This window comes from Carassius carassius, chromosome 38, assembly GCF_963082965.1.
Source record: "Carassius carassius chromosome 38, fCarCar2.1, whole genome shotgun sequence".
Classification (NCBI taxonomy): domain Eukaryota; kingdom Metazoa; phylum Chordata; class Actinopteri; order Cypriniformes; family Cyprinidae; genus Carassius; species Carassius carassius.
In genome coordinates this window covers 27,941,854-27,961,844 of record NC_081792.1, presented here as the reverse complement: position 1 = coordinate 27,961,844, position 19,991 = coordinate 27,941,854, and the positions used below count along the sequence as shown (strand labels likewise).

Genomic DNA, 19,991 nt, shown 5'->3' with positions numbered 1-19,991 from the left:
AAGTAATTATTTTACTATTTGTTTTATTAATTTTTTTTATTGGGGAAAATATTGTGTAACTTTTGCTGTATTTCTGTCCTAACGTATATTTATGCAACGTTTATAGCATCATATTTGGCCTGGATTGGAATTTTGGAGAATCTTTGTCATGTTTGATCAGAATGTTTTGTTGGATAAAGAGGCATTGTTAGGCATGTTTTTCTAGTTCTTCAGGGTTTATGGTTTATCAGTTAATTTGTTCCATTTCTCCAGACTCTCTTTGGTTAGACTTCCTTTACAAAGTCCCAGTTACAGACAGCTTTTCATTATTCTGTTTCTGCCTGGATTCTCTCTAGAGCTCAAAGTCCACAGGTATCACTGCTGACCTTTTGAATCCACAGACTTATTTGTGTAGATTAAGTGAAAGAAACTGTGTTTAAGTGCAGCTTTGGCAGCTGGAGAGCTGATATGGAGGGACACAGCTGGAATCAGTCAGCAGATATCTGTCTTTTGATAAATAGTATGTCTGAGATTAATAGCTCTGAATTTCATGTCTTAATATGTTGTTGACTGTTGTTCTTTTTATTGGTCATATCGCAGTGCATGCTGTATATTACATTATGTAATATAATACAAAGGCTGTAAGGGTTTGATGAGATGTGCTAGGGTTATTAGTTAAAAATTGAAATAATATATATAATAAAATAATACAAATGCTAATAGTGTTTTAATAACAGCTAAAATTGAAATAAATATATTGATAAAAAAGTAAAAAATTTTTACTTAAATGTAACAACTAATTTCATATAAAATATAAATATAATTATAAAAACTAGTTATTCATAAAAACTATAACAGTATGTCATTGTGAAAAAAATGGATAGAAACTACATAAATATCCTGAACAAATATAAAAAAAAGAAAATATAAAAATTTAAACAAATCAGAATGTTAATAAACACGGATACAAAATAGATTACAAAAAAACACTGATAGGTTTGAGTACATCTGTGACATTTAAGAGGTTTTGATGTTAAAAGCAAAAAGGTAAATGAAACACAAGCTGTATTACAAAGCCTCATCTCTCGAGCGGTGTGCTAATAGTTTGAAGTTATAGAAGGGCAGTACTGTAAAAGATTAACAGTGCAAACATGAATCACGTGAGCTAGCAAATATTTGCAGCTAACTTTCCTCATGCATAGTGTCCTTAGACCTCTTCATCAACCATTAACAATCTGTCTTTCTCTTCCAGTGTTGTTCCAGCACCACTGCCACTGGCTATTGATAAGGTAAGTGCTCACAACTGCCTTTGTCATGCATTATATATATATATATATATATATATATATATATATATATATATATATATATATATATATGTATATATGAGGTTGTTTTTGTCCAAATTATACAGTGGTCATCAATGAATGTTTTCCAGTTCATTATGTTCTTTTGTTTTTTGGATCTCAAACAGCATGTTGTCTCGAGGCAGCTCTCTTATGAATGCCATTGATTTCTAAGTCTTTGCTTTGAATCAACACCTCGCGTTATGTGCCACTGTCTGAGGTTGGCACGCTGCTCTCCGTCAAGCTGTTATATGGTGTATTTGTGAACAATCCTGGAGGTGGTCCAGATGAAGTTAGATAATGCAGTTATCCTCTCATGCCATGCTTCATGTGGGATGCCTCTGTGGAGCTTTAACAGGGAACAGTTTAGTTGTGTATTGATTAATTCCCAGAGCAGAGGTGTCTTTCTTTAGAAGTTTTAAATACGTACTCATGCTGAATCATGTTAGTGTTTAAACGGAAATATAATCGCATTGTTCATTGTGTGCTTTTTGGTGCATCAAGAGTCAAATGCCTTTACTGACACCATGTAGACAACACTAGACAGTAGACACATGCTGTCTTTGTATTATGCATTACTGAAGTGATTTGTTTAAGGTAAGGTTGTTTGAAATACATTACCATTTGAAAGTTTGTTACTCTTTAATTAATGCATCCAAAAAATTAATTTCATTCAAACAACTAAAAATATACTGACTAAACTCTTGAATGATATGCATAGTTTTTGAACTAATATTGCTCACATTGAAGTTGTTGATTTATGAAGTAATAATGAATGTTTAGGGGAGTGTGTTTCGAGTTCAGTCAGAACTTTTAACTTTAGCAGATTGGATTAGGAAACACAATTGTTGAATGACGTCAGTCTGCAGAGTGATGACATCATCTGCCACTGTGATGATGACAAAATCATGACATCATCGCGCTCAGAGACACCATCTGTTCTAATGAAGACCGTGTGGATGGACTGGTGTTTGCCTTAAACCACATATAGCACTGCTATATCTGACCGCAGCATCTGAGGCTGTCAGTATAAAAATTCTCTGCTGTGTGAGCGTCTCCTCATGTGGATTCAATAAACGTACTAAACTTGAGTCACGATTTCATTATTTGGATTCTTGATAGTGTTACAACTGCTAGGAATGAGGCAATTCAATTTAAGAGCTGCATATGAGGAACAAGGCCTCTATTCTTTTAGACTGGGACCATCCCAGGTTATTTGCCAGTTTTCACCTTTTCAGAAGATGTTTCTTTTGGTGCTGCTAGGGCTGTCGCGATAACCGCAATATTGTAATACCGCGCTATTGACAAGCAAACCGCAGAGGAAAGATAGCAACCGCAGAAACCGCGGCAACCGCACTGTTCAGTTTTTTTTATTTTTTTATGAGGCTGTGGCCTTTGTTTTTTTAATTTGTCACTGTGCATTCAATGTTAAATTAATTAATGATACAATATGGTTATGACTGTAATTTTCTCGCGAGCCGTTGTAGCTTCATGGTGCTTCGTTTGTTTTGAATATGGGAGGCGCTCGATCTTGTCCCAAAACCTAATGTCACATCGCCAGTTTGGGAACATTTCGGCTTTCAACCCAATGAAAAGGGCGAGCCAGCGAATGTAGATGAGCTGATATGCAAAATTTACGTCAAAAAGGTTCCTGTGACGCGGCAATACATCTAATTTGAGGTCATCGATCTAAAAAAAATCAGATGATCCCCGAATATGAATTCAAGTCGTTTAATAACACGTTAAGCCTTTTCCTCCCATAGAAAACCATCATAAGGCTTAACGTGTTATTAAACGACTTGCATTCATATTCAGGGCTCATCTGTTTTTTTTTGTGTACATAGTATAGTTTATTAGTATAATGTTTAATGGGTTTGGTTTTTAAAAATCACTTTTTTAGCAAGCCACATTAAGCGTTTTCTTATAACGGTTTTCTATGGGAGGAAAAGGCTTAACGTGTTATTAAACGAGTTGCATTCATATTCAGGGCTCATCTGATTTTTTTATAGATAGTATACTTTATTAGTTTGATTTTTAGTGAGTTTGGTCTGTTAATATCACTGTCTTAGTACATTAAGCCATGTTAAGCGTTTTAGAGTGTCCCCTGTCATCCAGCGCAGCTGCCCCCTCAAGCATCAGGTCGCGGAGCAACATCAAAAAGAACAGCTGAGACCGGTACCGGCCAACAGTTAGGAGTAGCTGAAGCCTTTGCGAAATCTGTAAAATAAAGATACAGTGACAGCCCTAGGTGCTGCTTTTTTAACTTAAACTGTGCTGCTGATTCAGATGCATCAAGAACAGCATGTGAAAAGATGCTCAGTACTGTTTTATTGAGGCATGCAGAGCTGTGGTTGTGAGATGGATATACACTGTGTGCAGGTATCTCCTTTTCACAGTTTTTATTATTTATTTTATTTCTGTTATGCAGGTGTCTGCAAATACACCCAGTATGTATTCTCAGGAACTGTTTCAGCTCTCCCAGTACCTGCAGGTATGGAGCAACACTGACCTCTACTGGCCATCTAAAGACATTAAGAGTCCTAATGTGAAGATGCATAGTGAGCAGTTCTTCAGTTCAGTGAACTGCCCTGGAAATATAAAATGTACTTTTATAGGAGTATTGTTATTAATCAGTATTAGTTTTATTATTTTTCAAATGAAAGTAGTATAAACTATATATAGTCATGCTCTACCCCCTAAAAATACTAATATACTAAATATATTAATCTAAATATATTATATTTTACGGTGTATATAAAATATTTTTGTATATTACTGTTTTTTTCTTTTTGTAATCATTTATATTATTATTACACTATATATGTATATTATACTAATCAAATGTGATTTGTTTGAAGTTTAGAGTCTCCGATAAGATTTGAATGCTTTTGAAAGAAGACTCTTTATACTGATTAAGGCTTTATTCGTGTAATGAACTATACAGAAAAAAAAACTAATATTTAGAAAAATATTTTTAAATTTGAAGTAACTATTTTCTATCTGAATATATTTTAAAATAGAATTAATTTCTGTCATGCAAAGCTGAATTCTCAGCTGCCATTACTCTGGTCTTCAGTGTCACATGATCCTTCAGAAATCATTCTAGTATGCGGATTGGCTGCTTAAGAAACGTTTAATTATATATTTTTTTGTGTGTGTGAAAATCATACTTAATAATATTTTTTTTGGATTATCAAGATTAAAAAGAACAGCATTTAATTCTTTATGTAAATTAACTATATTGCAGTCTTTACTCTCACTTTTGCTCTTGATTAAGTCCTTGCTGAATAAAAGTAAACATTTTGAGTAGTATAAATACCGGTGTGCATATTAGAAATCTGATAATGTTGATGTTGTGTTTGTGTCCTTCAGGAGGCCTTACACAGAGAGCAGATGCTGGAGCAGAAGTTGGCCACTTTACAGAGACTGCTGGCCAGCACACAGGAAGCATCAGAGAGCAGCTGGCAGGTACATCACACATCGCAATTAAAGAGGAGCCCGTTATTAATTATTCAGAACAGATGGCTTTCAATAGGCATGTTTAGTAGTGCTCAGAATACAGTTATGCCTGTTTATTCCACTGTACTTCTCTATTTGTCATGATGGCAAGGTCTGTTTATGTGTCTATCCAGGCTTTAATCGATGAAGACCGGTTACTCTCTAGATTGGAGGTGATGGGGAATCAGTTGCAAGCATATTCAAAAGTAAGCCCCGTGTCTGCTTTGTGTATTAGGATGTGTGCTGACACAAATATAGTTCCCGTTTCACCAAAGCGTGTTGTTTTCTCAGAACCAACCAGAAGATGGTATCCGAAAGGAGCTTGTAGCCCTAACAGAGGACAAACACAATTATGAGACGACAGCCAAAGAGTCCCTGAAGCGGGTCCTTCAGGAGAAAATTGAGGTGGTTAGGAAGCTGTCTGAGGTGGAGGTACAAACGCATTAAAATCTTTAATTAATGCCTAAATAAAAGAGCTATTCTAGAGAGCTATGTTTTTATATATGCATGCTGCGTTTACTTAATTTTATATACCGCATTTTTCAGACTATAAGTCGCACCTGAGTATAAGTCGCATCAGTCCAAAAATACGTCATGATGAGGGAAAAAACATATAAGTCGCACTAGACTAGAAGTTGCATTTATTTAGAACCAAGAACCAAGAGAAAACATTACCGTCTCCAGCCGCGAGAGGGCGCTCTATGTCTTCAGTGTAGACTACAGGAGCACTGAGCAGCATAGAGCGCCCTCTGGCGGCTGGAGACGGTAATGTTTTATCTTGGCTTATTTCTCTTGGTTCATGTCAAATTAATTGTGATAAGTCGCAGGACCAGCCAAACTATGAAAAAAAGTGTGACTTATAGTCCGCAAAATATGGTACAGAAAAAGCAGTAATATTCTAAAATATTACCATTTCATATAACTTTTTTTGTATTTGAATAAATAAATAAATGATCAAAGCTGGATTTTCAGCGTCATTACTCCAGTCTTAAATGTTGCATGATCCTTCAGAAATCATTCTAATATGATGATTTGCTGTTAATGATAAAGCTATATGCAAGTTGGAGTCTGTGCATATGGATTTTACCATGGTAAAGGAAGTTTTCTATGTAAAACATCATGCCCAGTTATATCCATTAGATGTTTTCTGTTGTATTTGTTGCAATTGATCCGTTTTTGTGTTGCAGAGGAGTATGAGTAACACCGAGGACGAGTGCACACACCTGAGAGAGATGAATGAACACACACAGGAGGAGCTCAGAGAACTCGCCAACAAATATAATGGAGCCGTCAATGAAATCAAAGATCTGACGGAAAAGATCAAGGCATGTCTGCCGTTCATCTACTGTTCCACATAAAACCTGTTAAATTGCTAAACCTTTTAAAGAAATAGTTGACCCAAAATGAACATTTGCAGACAGTTTACTCACCCTCAGGTCATCCAAGATGTAGATGAGCTTGTTTCTTCATCAGATTTGGAGAAATGTTGCATTGGATCACTTGCTTACTAATGGGTCTCTGCAGTGAATGGGTGCCGTCAGAAAGGGAGCTGATAAAAACGTCACAATAATCCACAAGTCATCCACTGCAACTCCAGTCCATCAGTTCATATCTGGAAAAGTGAAAGCTGTGTGTTTGTAAGAAACAAAGACATCAAGACGTTGTAGCTTTAAACTGTTGCCTCCAGCTAAAATTAAAGTCCATTATCCATATTATTGCTTTCTGTAGTGAAGAAGTCATCTTGTCTGGACTTTTTCACTAGAGCAAGCAATATTATGGATTTTGACCAGAAGCAATGTTTTAAAGTTAAAACATGTAAATAATTGATTTCTTTCTTAGAAAAATGCAGCTTTTCACTTTACAAGATGTTAACTCATGGACTGGAGTGGTGTGGATTATTGTGATGTTTTTATCAGCTGTTTTGACTCTTATTCTGACGGCACCCATTCACTGCAGAGCATCCATTGGTGAGGAAGGGATGCATGTTTTCCAAATCTGTTCCGATGAAAAAACAAACTAATTTATGCCTTGGTTGGCCTGAGAAAATGTTTGTAAAATGGAAATTATTTGGTAAACTCTTCCTTTACACTTTCCAACGTCTATGTTCAGTTGGCAGAAGTCAAACACGAGGATCTCACTCAGAAAGGCCTGAACGAGAAGAAAGAGCTACAGCTGAAGATTGAAGAGATGGAGGATAAGGAGCAGGCGCTTCAAGCTCGAATCGAAGCTCTGCAAGCAGACAATGACTTCACCAATGAGAGACTAACGGCGCTGCAAGGTAAAACACACAAGCATCCTATATCTCTCTCAGTTGAGAACGGTGCACATCCTTATGACGCTAACTAAATATACAAAACGGGCTGAGGAGGAGCACCTGTCAGTATAGAGCTCTTGTTTTTATTTTCGGTCATCCCAAATCTTCTCGTTGTCGTTCTCCAGTCCGGTTAGAACAGCTGCAGGAGAAAAGCATAAAGGAAAACAACAGTTTAGGTGAGTTGGAGACGCATGCGTCTGCTAGTGTGCTGCTAACCTTGCATCGCCTCTTTCACTAATTCAGCATGGGAGCTCGCCTTTGGATGCCTGGTTTTCATTTTTCGCTCTGTCCCTCTTTTTTGTCTGTCCGGCTTTGCTTCCGTTATGACCTGTTCTGTCTTGAAGGCTTGGATCTTTTGCACTGAGCATGTGTGTTCTGCACCTATGTATACAGTTTAGGACTCTTACTTGACTTCCCCCCAAATTTGTCCGTTTCTCAATATTCTTCCAGAGCATTTGATTAATTAATCATTATATGAGGAAGGTAGTCTGAACCAAGCTGGTGGACCTGTTTAGTTATTTATACTAGACTTCAGGACCAATTTTATTCTACCACTTTGCTAATTATTTATATTATAAGTGTCATTTAATCAGTGTTGAATTAGGGTTGGCACTAAACTCTGTGTCTGTGTAGTTAGTACACAGCAACGCATTAGGGTTTGAAACAACAGCCCAAAAAAATCACTTGCTTATTTATATTCCTGAACCGTTTCTAGTACTACATTCTCTGGCAATAATATGAGAGGCAAATGAAACTAGTGATGTGGTGCGCCACAGACCACAAACCTCGCTGAACTGTCCCTTTATCTTTCATTTCTATGAAATACACTGATCTCAGGAATGATTAGTGTAGTGTAACATGGGGTTTTCACTTCAGTAAGATCTGTGCAGAGAACATCAGCCTGTGCAAAGCCACAAGTGACTAAAAACTTCAAAGATGCTATCATTTGGCATCAAAATGTATGGTTAAAGCACGAATGATGTGCACGCCATTACACAAGGTTTTTTGCTGCAAGAGCATAAATGTACAGAAAACTGGCCTAAAGCTGCAAGATTTGGGGGAAAATGTAATTGTGATTTTTTATTAGTTAGTTAGTTTCTGGTTTTATGTGCTTGTTTATAGGGCTACACAGTTTTCCCAAAAATATTTGATTAAACATCAGTATGACTATAAAATAATAATATTATTAATAATCAAAAATTGTTTTTGTTATTATTACTACTACTAAATAAAAGAAAATTGCTTTCGTAATAGTATTTTACTGTAAAAAAATTTTTATGTATTTAAAAGGATAATACAACAGTTAACCAAATAAATGCAGTATTTTATTTTACATTTACATTTTAGTCATATAATACTAATATTTATGGCACTCTTAATTTCTTTTTCAAACATTAAACAATAAAGCTCTTATTTTGAAAATGTTAGAAGATTCCAAGACACGTTCAGTGTTTTTGAAACTTGGGGAATGGAATCGTCTACAAAAACATTTAAAATAACTTTTGTTGTTATTTTAAATTTAATTACCCTTTTAATTATTTTTCCACATTTTTTTTTTTCAAGTTTGCTGTGGTTGTTTGTAGGGCTGTACAATTTGGCTATAAAATGTTATTTTAGTAATATAACCTTAATGTAATATTATTATTATTTTTATTATTATTAATAATAATCATCATCATCACCAGTTATTATTATTATTAGTAATACTTCTACTAAATAAACACAATTTAGAGGGACTATTATTGTAATTATGCTGTAATATCTACTGTAAAATAAAAAAGTTAAGTAATATAATTATAATTGTATAATGTACAAGTATAAAATTGCTTTATTAACTGCCTCAATTTCTTTTAAAATGTTAGAGAGAGCCATAATTTTGAGATTTTATTTTGAAGATTCCCATCCAATTTGAGTATTTCTGAAATCTAGGAGGTGGAATCATCAATTGATTTACAGTCCCAGACCTCAATGTCAGTGTGTCTGTCCCTGAGGTGACAGGTGATTGACAGGTGTCAGTCAATCTCTTCAGGGCAGTGAGGCGTCTCCCGTCTGTGTCCGTGTCCCGCCCTCTGCATCTCTGTCGGCTCCGTCTCATTTTGTATCCTGTCGATCTGGCTTCTGTTTTAATATCATCTGATGCCCCTCGATGTGGGGTTTTCTTCCATTTGTTGTTCATTTAATGGAGGGTTTTTCTTTCTTTGGTAGACCACTTTCTTTTAAAGAGTGGAGGAGACTGCACTTTAATCCAACAGTACATTGAGTGTCAATGTGAGTACACAGCATTCTTTCCAACGTCTTCCTCAGCTTTACTAATGAACCATCTTATGAATCAACACCAATGCAGGCAGCAGCTATTTTCATTTTACTCTGTAAAGTGAGTAAGGTGTTTACAGAGACATTAAATAAAGCACTGGCCTGCATCATTTTTACTCAATATACTTGTTTCTTACCAATTTTGAGCTTGGTGCCTGTTTTGCTCAAGCATGTTGCACCTTTTCACTAAATAAGCATTTTTACTTTTGACATGCCGTTATAATGTCCCTTAATCAACAGAAAAACACCACAAAGACATGATTTCTGTTTCCCTCAGAAACAGTTTATACAGCCAGTTTATACATTTATTATTAATTCTGCAGATACAGTTTTATGCCTATCGATATTATGCCTAATGCTGGTTTCTGCTTGTCCACTCTTGAAAATTGTAAGGTAAAATTACACTTTTTAAATGTTATTAAATCCATAAAAAAATTATATTTGACTGCTTCTGTTATTTTAATAAATTGATTATTTCAAATTAATTAGAGGAATCATCATTTGAATTTGAATGTGATGGGTTTTATTGATATTTTGGAACTCGGCATCATCAAATTAGGTAATATAATTTGCAAATCTTGGTTTCAAAATGCAGGGCTATATAATTTCAGACTTTTTAATTTTTGGCATTTGGAACTGATATAAGGTCTACTGTCTGTTTGCGATGCTAGAGGAGTTTTTGTGGGTTTTTTTTGTGAACTCAAAAGTAGGTTGAATCGGGCTCAGAACCATTATTAAGCTCAAAGCTCATTTTAAAACAAGAAATACATTAGTTATTAAATATAATTTGTGCATTAGGATCAGCAGACTCATTTTTAACTCTTATTAAAAAATGCACATTCACAATTTAAAAATTTAAAAAAGTGTGCAGTTATCTTTATCAAGTGATTTTGTATTTGGAAGATAAAATGTGTTTTGGTGTTGAGTGTGTATTTGACAGTAGTTTTTCAAACACCTAGTTCCAAATCTGGTGAAATGCTGGGTTAATTTCGGACTTTAATTCAGCTTGTAATGCTTGTAATATTGCTTGGCATTTGCTTTGATTTGTACGTAAGTTTTGAGTCAGTTCCAGTTTGATCTTCCTTAAGCAAACATGAGAATTGTTGCTTTTTTATGTTAAGCAATACATTTTGAGAGGCCATGCTGTATGCGAATATATTTAACTCTATTGTGAAACAGAGACACTGTCCATTGTTATTTAAAATGTGTTATTTCAGCTCATAAGCTATCCCTGAGATACATATAGTCTCTTAATACATAAGTGAATATCCCTCTCCAAACTCCACACGGATTCTAACACACTTGCATGCCGTCTGTTCTCACTTCACCACTTGGGTTTTCTCTATTCCCGGGGATTTTCCCTCTCACCAGCATGTGTTCTGAAGTCTATGAGCTTCCACTGATGCTTTTCATGTGTCACTTTGCAGTTTTGTTGCTGCTGATACAGTATTCAGTTGGGCTGCATCAGTGCTGTGTCATATTAAATGCTGAATATTTAATGGATCTACCATGTTTGGTTTAGTGAGCATGAAGAGACCGATATACTGACATAACTTTTCCCTTTTCTAACCAGCGGTGAGGCAGCTGAAGGAAGCTGTGGACTCTTCCATTAACAAGCTGTCCAACTTTGACGGTAAGCGCACAGATTGTTTTTTTAAATCGATTGATTTAGAAAGGCACTAAGAGCATTTTCACACTTCTGGTGAACCACTCAAGAAATGGAGAAGAGGCCTGACATGTTTTCCTGATTTATTCCACAGAAGTCATTGATGCACATCTTCAGAATAACCAGACGACAGTGGACAACAGCTTGGCCAGTCCGGACAGGCTTAAAGGTATCGTCACAATGCTATCACTTTCGTCTAAGTTTAATCAAGTCTGTTTCTTTCTAGATTAAGCTAGGTTTGAGAGAGCCATCACATTAGGATATGATGCAATCTGATGGCAAGGCAGGCACATGGTTTCACCCCTGGACTCTATTTAAAACCAAATTAAACAACTGCAGTCTCTTGGTGGCAGGAATGAGCATTATGGTTATTTTTAGCATCCTCGAAGAACATGATCAGGTCAGGGTCATTACTGTAATGAGCTCTCATAAGATCATAATCGCCAGTGAAGTTTTAGCTGTTTATTATTATTATTATTATTATTATTATTATTATTAAAATAATAAAAGTAGGTTTACTACTTGTTGTAAGTTTAATTTACATTTGAGTTTTAAATCGATTTGTCCTTATAATAAAATACATAATAAAATGTTTAAATCATTTTAGCCTAATAAAATAATAGATATAAACCAAACTATTTGTTGTAACCTTTTTGTTTGCGCTTTAAAATGTTCAAAATCATGCAGCTTCATCATCATCGTCATAATAGGTTATCAAAAACAAATCAGCTTCTTGTACTAACATTTTTGTTTACATTTAAATGATTCAATCTATTCTGCCTAATGATAATAATAATAGATTTAAAACAAACTATTTGTTGTATTTGTTTGTATTTACTTTTTAAAATGTTTAAATACATTAAGCCTAATAATAATGATATTAACAGATAAAAGTAACACAAGCAATTAATTTTATTTACATTTTAAAATGGTTGAATCTATTCTACATAATAACTGGTTAAAAAAAAAGAATGACCTGTTTATTGTTTTAAGTGTTTACATCTGCCTGTTGATGATGATGATACGTTTAAAAAAAACAGGTTTTCTATTTCTTTTACTTTTTTTTGTTTTGTTTACAATTTAAAATCTTTCAGCTCATTCTGCCTAACAACCACATTAACAACAACAATAACAATAGCCTTAAAACATACTATTTGAGGTAACTTTTTGGTTTATACGTTCAAATTTTTAAATCCAATTAGTCAGTCAGTCACTTTTATTTATATAGCGCTTTTTACAATACAGATTGTGTGAAAGCAACTGTACAGCATCAATTAGGAAAAAAGTCTGGTCACTGGTCGTTCCCTACACTGTGCTTATTCATCTTTCATGTAATGTAACTGCATGAAGGGTGGTTTTCAGGTCATAAATCAACTTAAATGTGAATTATTTGGTCTTATGTCTGTGAGTAACGGAAATATCTAGACAGCATTGACTAGTGATTTTCTAAATGACATTTACAACTTTCATTGAAAAGATGCTGAAAATTTGAGGTGCAGTTCAGTCATATCCGAGGATGCATTAGTGGCGGCATGAACACATTACCAGGAGTTTCTTTAGACCGCTGTCACCACCTCCTTTATTAAACCCCATTTATAACTCATTTTAGTCCACATGGATACTACAGCAGTGCAAAACTTAATCAGCAACTAGTTTAGCATGTGACTGTATGTCCCTTTGGAAGCCCAGGTCACTCAAATGACCATGTGTGGGCAATAACTACCACCAGCCAGAGAGAATGAACTAAAGGGGGCTCATTCACTGCCTGCTGTTGTAGATCAAGAGGAATTGTGGTTAATATATTAAAAGCCAACAAACACACACCTGTTTAAACATCCAGAGTGAGCCTGATAAAGGTTGTGATAGCTATACAAGTATGATTATTTTAATGTTGTTTTGAGTTATGAGTGTGTGACCCCTCTTCTCTAAGTGGTCTCTTCCGCTCTGCCTCCATAGAAAACCAGATAGACGCTAAAGAGTGTGATATGTCAGATACTCTGAGCCCCAGCAAGGAGAAAAGCAGCGACGACACATCAGGTACGTGAAACATGGACACATTGGTTATGTATTAAAAAAATATATATATATATATATATATGGACTATATATGAATGAAAAACTTTAGATTTATAACTTGTGATGTAAACGTTCTGATTTATTTTTCAAACTTTTTTCTTTTTTTCGTCATTTTGTTTTACCTTTTTTGTTCTTTTTCTTGTATTATTTGTATTCTTCCTGTCTTTAATTTTTTTTTCTTTCCCTTTCATTTTTTCATGTTTTATTCTTTCTCTCATTCCAGACGGACAGATGGATGAACAAGAACTGAACGAGCCCCAGAACAGGGTTTCTCTTCTGAAAGGTAATCCCTCCATTCTTTTGTGTGTTAGTTTTCTCTGTCTGAAACGCCAGTGCTGATGTGGGTGTGTTTGTGTGATTTGGCTGGCCTGAGCAGTTAGTCACCCTCTTTATCTGCACTCATTAGTGCTCAGGGGACTGGCATGCGGCACAACTGTGCTGGCTGTGTTATTCCCCAATCTTTCTATATAAGGTCTGCATCTGCTGGAGGTGACAGCGGTGGGACTCAAAGGTGTTAGCTATTTGCTCGAGCCGTCCTCCTGGCAGGTGTCTCAGCCTCATCCTGGTTTATCTCTCTCCCTCAGATCTTTCCTCTCGCCCCACTTTATGTTCCACTGGAGGAAAGTCTGGAATGTAAACCAATTACAGGCCAATTAGACACTGAGTGCTTTCACAATGTCACGTACAGCTGCCGCTCACACGTCTGTCAGTCAGTCAGAGGAAAAGGGCTGTTGATTTTTGAACTGATACAGTGTATCACTTTTTAGTTTCTCTAGAATTCTAAATCTGTTTAGTGTTACATTTGAAAACTTTCAGAGTACATTTAAACGGATATTCCATATTATCCTACAGCTATGGCAGTGACTTCTGCATAGCCAGGCAGAACATTTCTAAATGACTAAATGTAAATGTCATTTTTCTTATGTGAAGTTTGCTTTAAATGAAAGCCCTTTAACATATTGTCTCCTAGAAAAAAAGTTTAAAACCATGTTTAAGCAGCAGTTACATTAATGAATGGTGGAGAAACAGACACTACAGTGACATGAGCTGAAAGGTCACTTATCTCTACTGATAGTTTGTTTTCTAGAAGTCATAGCGGCTCCTCTAGATTCAGTTCATCTCAGATGTCATCAGCTCAGTTGTGACTCATCCGCTCAAGCTGAAAATATCGAGAGCATTCATCTATTTTCACCCTGCTGAGTCAAATCAGACAGCAGCACATTTGGCTCCCACACATGCAAGGCTCATCTATAGGGTCATATAATCTAAAACAGGATTTTATATTAAAGTATTATACAGCCATACTACATATTATACATAATGAATAATTAATCCAATTCAAAGTCCAAAAAAGGCCATTTATTGGAACTATACCATCTTTACATATTTATTGCTTATTGAATATTCAGGAACTTATTCAACTCTAAGGGTCAATTAACTTGAAAAAATTATTTGAGGTTTAATTATTTGTGTTTTTGATGCAACACACCTTGAGTAAAACTAAGTGGACTTTTAAAGTGGGAAAAATCTTGAAGTAGAATATGGTGGTGTTAAGCTCCTGCTGGGGTAGATAAAAGCCCCCGATAGACGCTTTGTGTGCGATTCGTTTTAGATTGACCGTGTGCGGCTCGAGTGTCATTTGACCTGGCTGGATTTACTGGTGAACTATATCTGTATCTGTCCTAAATGAGAGAGATGACACAGCAGAAACCTCACTGTTGGTTATTCTGAATTTCACCATTCAGTTGATCTTAATTCAGTCATCAGCTCTCGTGATGGCAGTGAGCTCATGTCCTTTAATGGGACGTCAGATAAAGAGCGAAGTACCAGTTTCAGCACCTCATTGTTTAAGGGCAGTCTTGGGGAAGTGTAGGACATTTAGCTTTTCTCTCTACCTTATTTTTTCTTCTTGACTTAAACGGGGCCTATTCTTCACTTGAGTAGCATGTATATTTTTCCAGCTGAAGATGAGGAGGAGAAATCTGGATAGATAATGTAAATCCCACTTTCTGATGCAGTAAAAAATACTAAGCTCATAAGTGGACCTTAGGTGTAGTGCATACTAGGTCAAGTTGTTGAATGCCCAGTGTACATTTATATATAAATGTATATAAAGTTATCTTTGGAAAATCATGGAGAATATTGATTAGACATTAAGAGCATCAATTTTGTATAAATAGGATGCCAAGCTGAAACCAAGGGAAGTTAACTGCTTTTTCATCTCATTAAATAAGTGGTTCTCAATCGTTTTGACTCCAAGCCCCACCAATCTCCAAAATAGCCCCATTTGTGCATGCACTGTAATGAGAAAGTTACTTTTCCCCATTTGCTAAATATATAATAATTCATTAAACTAATACAATCAAATTAAATAATAATAATAAAGCAGTTATAATGAAATCAAAATAGTTACTTTTTTTTTTCAAAATTTCATAATATTCAAGAACTGAATGTTCTTCTGGTTCAATACTGAATTTAAATGGCTTATAAGTTTTTACAATTAATTTTAACACAGCAATTCTACCCAAATAGTATTTTCTAATCATATTTTAATGTTATATTTAATAATATTTTAGAGTTTGACATAAGAAAAATTTGTTTGTTCTAGAAAGTTCCTAAATTTCATGACTCAAAAGGTCCAAAAAGTCTTACTTTTAAAATTCATTAATATTTCCAGGTTTTCCCAAAACCGTGAGGATCCTGGTCCTCAAATAAAAATGACAAGTTGAGGAAATAAGTGTATTTTATTATCATTAAGATACTATTATAGGTTTTATTTTTTAATTTATTTTTAACATTTTGAAATTTTTTTTGTTTTTATTTATTTATAAAATAAAAATCTAAATTTAATTATTTTAGTCCCATCAAGTTTTTTTTTTTTTTTGCTTTAGTTAACTGTTAACTTGACCCCCTTAAAAATGTGTTTAGGCCCTGTAGTGGGTCATGGCCTTATATGGTAAAATGCACCACTAGGAGGCGCTGTTGAATTGCTCTTTAACCTCTAGATTGCATCTACATCGAGGCGTCTGGCATGAGTTATTCAATTTCCTTAATGAAGAGTTATCTGAACACATGTAACCTTATATGGCTGTGATACACAATCTCAGCCATAAAATCCTTTTGAGACACTCTTGATGAAATCACTGAAGGAGGTGCAGAGTGAGATTACACACCACTTCATGCACCCTCTCATTAAATAAAAGGCAAAACTTCAGAAACACCACTAAAAAGACAAATTCGTTTCATCATTTCGCCTGAAAGCAACTCCCTTGCTTGCAGTAAACACCCTTCGTCTGACATCATGACTGATTACAAGTCCTTAAATTAGCACATGATTTCACCCACATCTGTAGAGTGTTCAGAGAGGGGGACGTTCATCAGTTTTTGGTCAGAGGAGGTTTCCCAAAAGCCTGTTGTTACAAGACCACATAAGAGACCAACTGGATGCTCCTCAGAGAGACTGCAAATGTGCGTTTGCTCAGCATGAAGTCATATGAGGGAACGCAGGAGAGTGTCTAATGCTGTTTTTGCTCGGCCTGATGCATATCATCTCAGCGGATCATTTGTAGATCTTCCATTAGAGAAGTCTGAGTGTGTGCTGGACCTACGTGATCAGGCTTCAAGTTGTGTCAGTGCATTTTAGATATTGTGTTGCAAGCCATGTCGTGCATGTTGTTATTCACTGAGCAAACCGAACTTTGCTTCATCCTGCATGAACTGATTCTGAGCAAGCATTTTGATTTTGGATTACGGTAATCGTGTTTCAGTGCTTGGTGTTTCTGCCCATAGGGTCGAACAGAATGTGTCATTTTGACTCTTCCTGATGGATTGGTCTCAATCACAGTGGCTTTGGTCTTTAGGGAGAAGCATTTCTAGCACAGCAATCAGATTTTATGTGTCTGCAGTTTGAGACCATGGAAACATGCGTTTATTAGGAACTGCAGAATTTTTACATTTACATTCCTAGAAATGCAATGTGTGTATAAACCAATTAAATAATAACGTAAATGCCCCTAAATAGGAGTCAAAAATAACTGACGCTCTTAAATATATTACAATAAAAGTTTTGCTATTCAAATGCATCTATTCAATACAAACACTGTTCCAGTTTCTATAGGGTGTTTTATTCAGAGCAATTTCATCATTATCGTCTCATTTTTAAAAGTACTACTAAAATTAAAAATATGCTTTAATATACATTTTTATTACAGTATTTAAATGCTCAAATAGTGAAATTCTGTATCTTTACAGGTTGAAAAAACAAATCTTTCAAAACTCACTTACTGTATCAAAAATAGTGGTGCAATTTTGCAGCTCTAAATGCACTGGCTTCCAAAAACAAATATTATACCACAATGCAAATTATTCCTAAACTAAATGTTTTTGTTTGTGTTAATAAAAATACACTATACAGTTTAATTATGTGGCATTAAAATTACTTCTATTTAAATATGTTTTGATGTAAGATTTTATTGCAGTATTTAAATGCTCAGATAGTAAAAAAATTCTCAATTTAGTTTTTTTTTAATCACTGTATCCTTAATGGTATGTTAAAAGTATGTTTTTCACATGCTGAATTGTAATTTCAAAATGTACTTACTGTATCAAAGCATGTAGGTTTTTTTTTTGCATCACTGAATGCACTTAAATCTCAACCTTTTCCCAAATTAAACTCCAGTGAAAATTTTGCCTGAACTAAATAGGTTTTACAGCTAATGGCTTCCTAAAGATGTGTTTAGACGTGAAAAAAAAGTATAAATGCTTGAGTCTCTAAGGACTAGAATCATTAAGAAAATTACTAGGATTTCACAACAAGCTGCATGATTTAAAGCATAATTCATGTTCAGGCAGGATGAGTTATAAATGCAATGCAAGGGGTGTGAGATTTCTTTTGTCAATTGATCTCTCTTGATGTCTTTTTGACTTTGTGTCAGCCATGTTATTTGTTCATTCTGCCTCACTACAGCGTCTGCTCTGTGTGTATCTGTAGAAATGGAGTCAGGAGACTCTGAGCAGGTCATTCCTCACCTCCACCGAGAGCTGCAGGAGGCCCAGGAGCTCGCCAACACTGGCAAACAGAAATGCCTCGAGCTGCAAGGTACAGCAGGGTGCTAAACGCTCCTTTAATAGGGGTTCGTCATTAATAATCCAGGGTCATGATTGCACTGTGAGAATCGCTGAGCGTCTTGTTCTCATCAGCTCTTCTGGAGGAGGAGAGGACAACCAACAGACAGCAGACTGAAGAATCTGCTAAACAGATCCGCTTCTTACAGAGTGAGTCATTTAACACTTACATGAATCGTGCTTTAATCTTCATAACCACTTTAAAATCTAATCAATATGGGTTGATGAACAGTTTATAGTCACGCACCCTAATTTTTTTTTTTTAACATTAAGAAGGAAATGCACTTTTTTTTTTTTTTACAGAAAAATAAAAATAATTGTAATAATCAATGACATATCAATGTTTATTAATATATTTATATATTAATAAACATTGATATGTCATTGATTATTACAATTATTTTTATTTTTCTGTACACTCAAATAATCAACACTCAAATAAAAACTGTTAGCCTGAATGTACTGTAAGTTGCTTTGGATAAAAGTGTCTGCTAAATGCATAAATGTAAATGTAGATAAATACTGTGTAGTATATAAATTGCAGTTGTTTATATCAAATGTTTACTGTTTTATGGTAATTAAAGTTAAATTACATTTGTTTTAATATTCAATGGAAAAAAAAGGAGTTGCATATAAACATGTATATTGCACTAAAGGCAGTTTTAAAAAAACTTTTTAATTATATAATTATATTTCTGCTCCAGATCCTTGTTGAAATATTAACAGTTAACAGTTGTCTGTGATAAAAAGATTGTTTTTAAGACGGACTTATTTAGACACACATTAAATAATGAATATACAAGGTTAAGTAAAAATATAATGAACGTGTAATATAGTGCATGTATTTATGAAAATGATCCTCTCTAGAGTAATTTTTTTCTAGCTGACTAATGAATTCATGGAGATTAAATGCCTTTCCTGGGGTAAAAGTTGTTTTATTTCTGATTTTCCACAATTGAAATGAGAGATGGTGCATTTCGTTATGTCGTACAGTTTTATTCCGCATACCTTCTGATGTTCATCTTTTTGTTTTTGCTATAACTAGTAGTAAAGAGGAAGAGATGATTGGTTCACATGCCGAGGTGCTATCTTATACGACACATGAAGAAGCTTCAGAACAACATTTATTGTTTGAATTTTGTTATAAAAATGGCAATTTGAATGCTCAGGCTTTTTTTTTTTTTTTTTTTGCACATAAAAAGCTCAAACCTAATGTTTACTGGATTGAAGAGAACACAGACTGAGAGATCTGTTCATCATAATGAAAAGTAAAATAGAAAAAAAGAGAAATCAATATTGTTGATCCAGCACTAACCATGGCAGAAATACTAATTAAACATCACGTCAGCTTTGGTCAATATTTTCTGTTGCCAAGTTAGAATTTTTAGGTGTATTACCACCCATTAATCATGGCCAAATCACTGCAACTCTTCTTTGTTTTCAGCTCAACTGGCGAAGCTCCAGTCCGATATGGAGGCGTTGCGTGAGCAGAGAGAGAACACTATCAGCATCACCCGAGAGGAGCTCTACAGCGCCCAGGAGGAGATCCTGGTTCTCCGGCACGCCGTGGAGACCGCCACCTGCCGAGCGGGAACGAGAGATCACCGCTCTGCAGGGAGACCTGAGCACTGTCACCGCCGAACTGGACAAATGGAGACAGACGGCAGCCAAGTAT

At 35.1% G+C, this 19,991-nt stretch overlaps 1 protein-coding gene across 1 annotated transcript in view; it reads left to right on the top strand.

The window, feature by feature from the left end:
• The window catches only part of LOC132119214 (sarcolemmal membrane-associated protein-like), a 56,111-nt gene that overhangs the window by 29,131 nt on the left and 6,989 nt on the right, over positions 1 to 19,991 (top strand). The window contains 17 exon segments of the mRNA XM_059529005.1: positions 1,232 to 1,268; positions 3,754 to 3,816; positions 4,698 to 4,793; positions 4,958 to 5,029; positions 5,115 to 5,255; positions 6,011 to 6,148; positions 6,933 to 7,101; positions 7,263 to 7,313; positions 9,343 to 9,405; positions 11,024 to 11,083; positions 11,211 to 11,285; positions 13,073 to 13,153; positions 13,416 to 13,475; positions 18,183 to 18,290; positions 18,392 to 18,466; positions 19,761 to 19,897; positions 19,899 to 19,987. Coding sequence (XP_059384988.1) covers positions 1,232 to 1,268; positions 3,754 to 3,816; positions 4,698 to 4,793; positions 4,958 to 5,029; positions 5,115 to 5,255; positions 6,011 to 6,148; positions 6,933 to 7,101; positions 7,263 to 7,313; positions 9,343 to 9,405; positions 11,024 to 11,083; positions 11,211 to 11,285; positions 13,073 to 13,153; positions 13,416 to 13,475; positions 18,183 to 18,290; positions 18,392 to 18,466; positions 19,761 to 19,897; positions 19,899 to 19,987 — 1,515 coding nt within the window.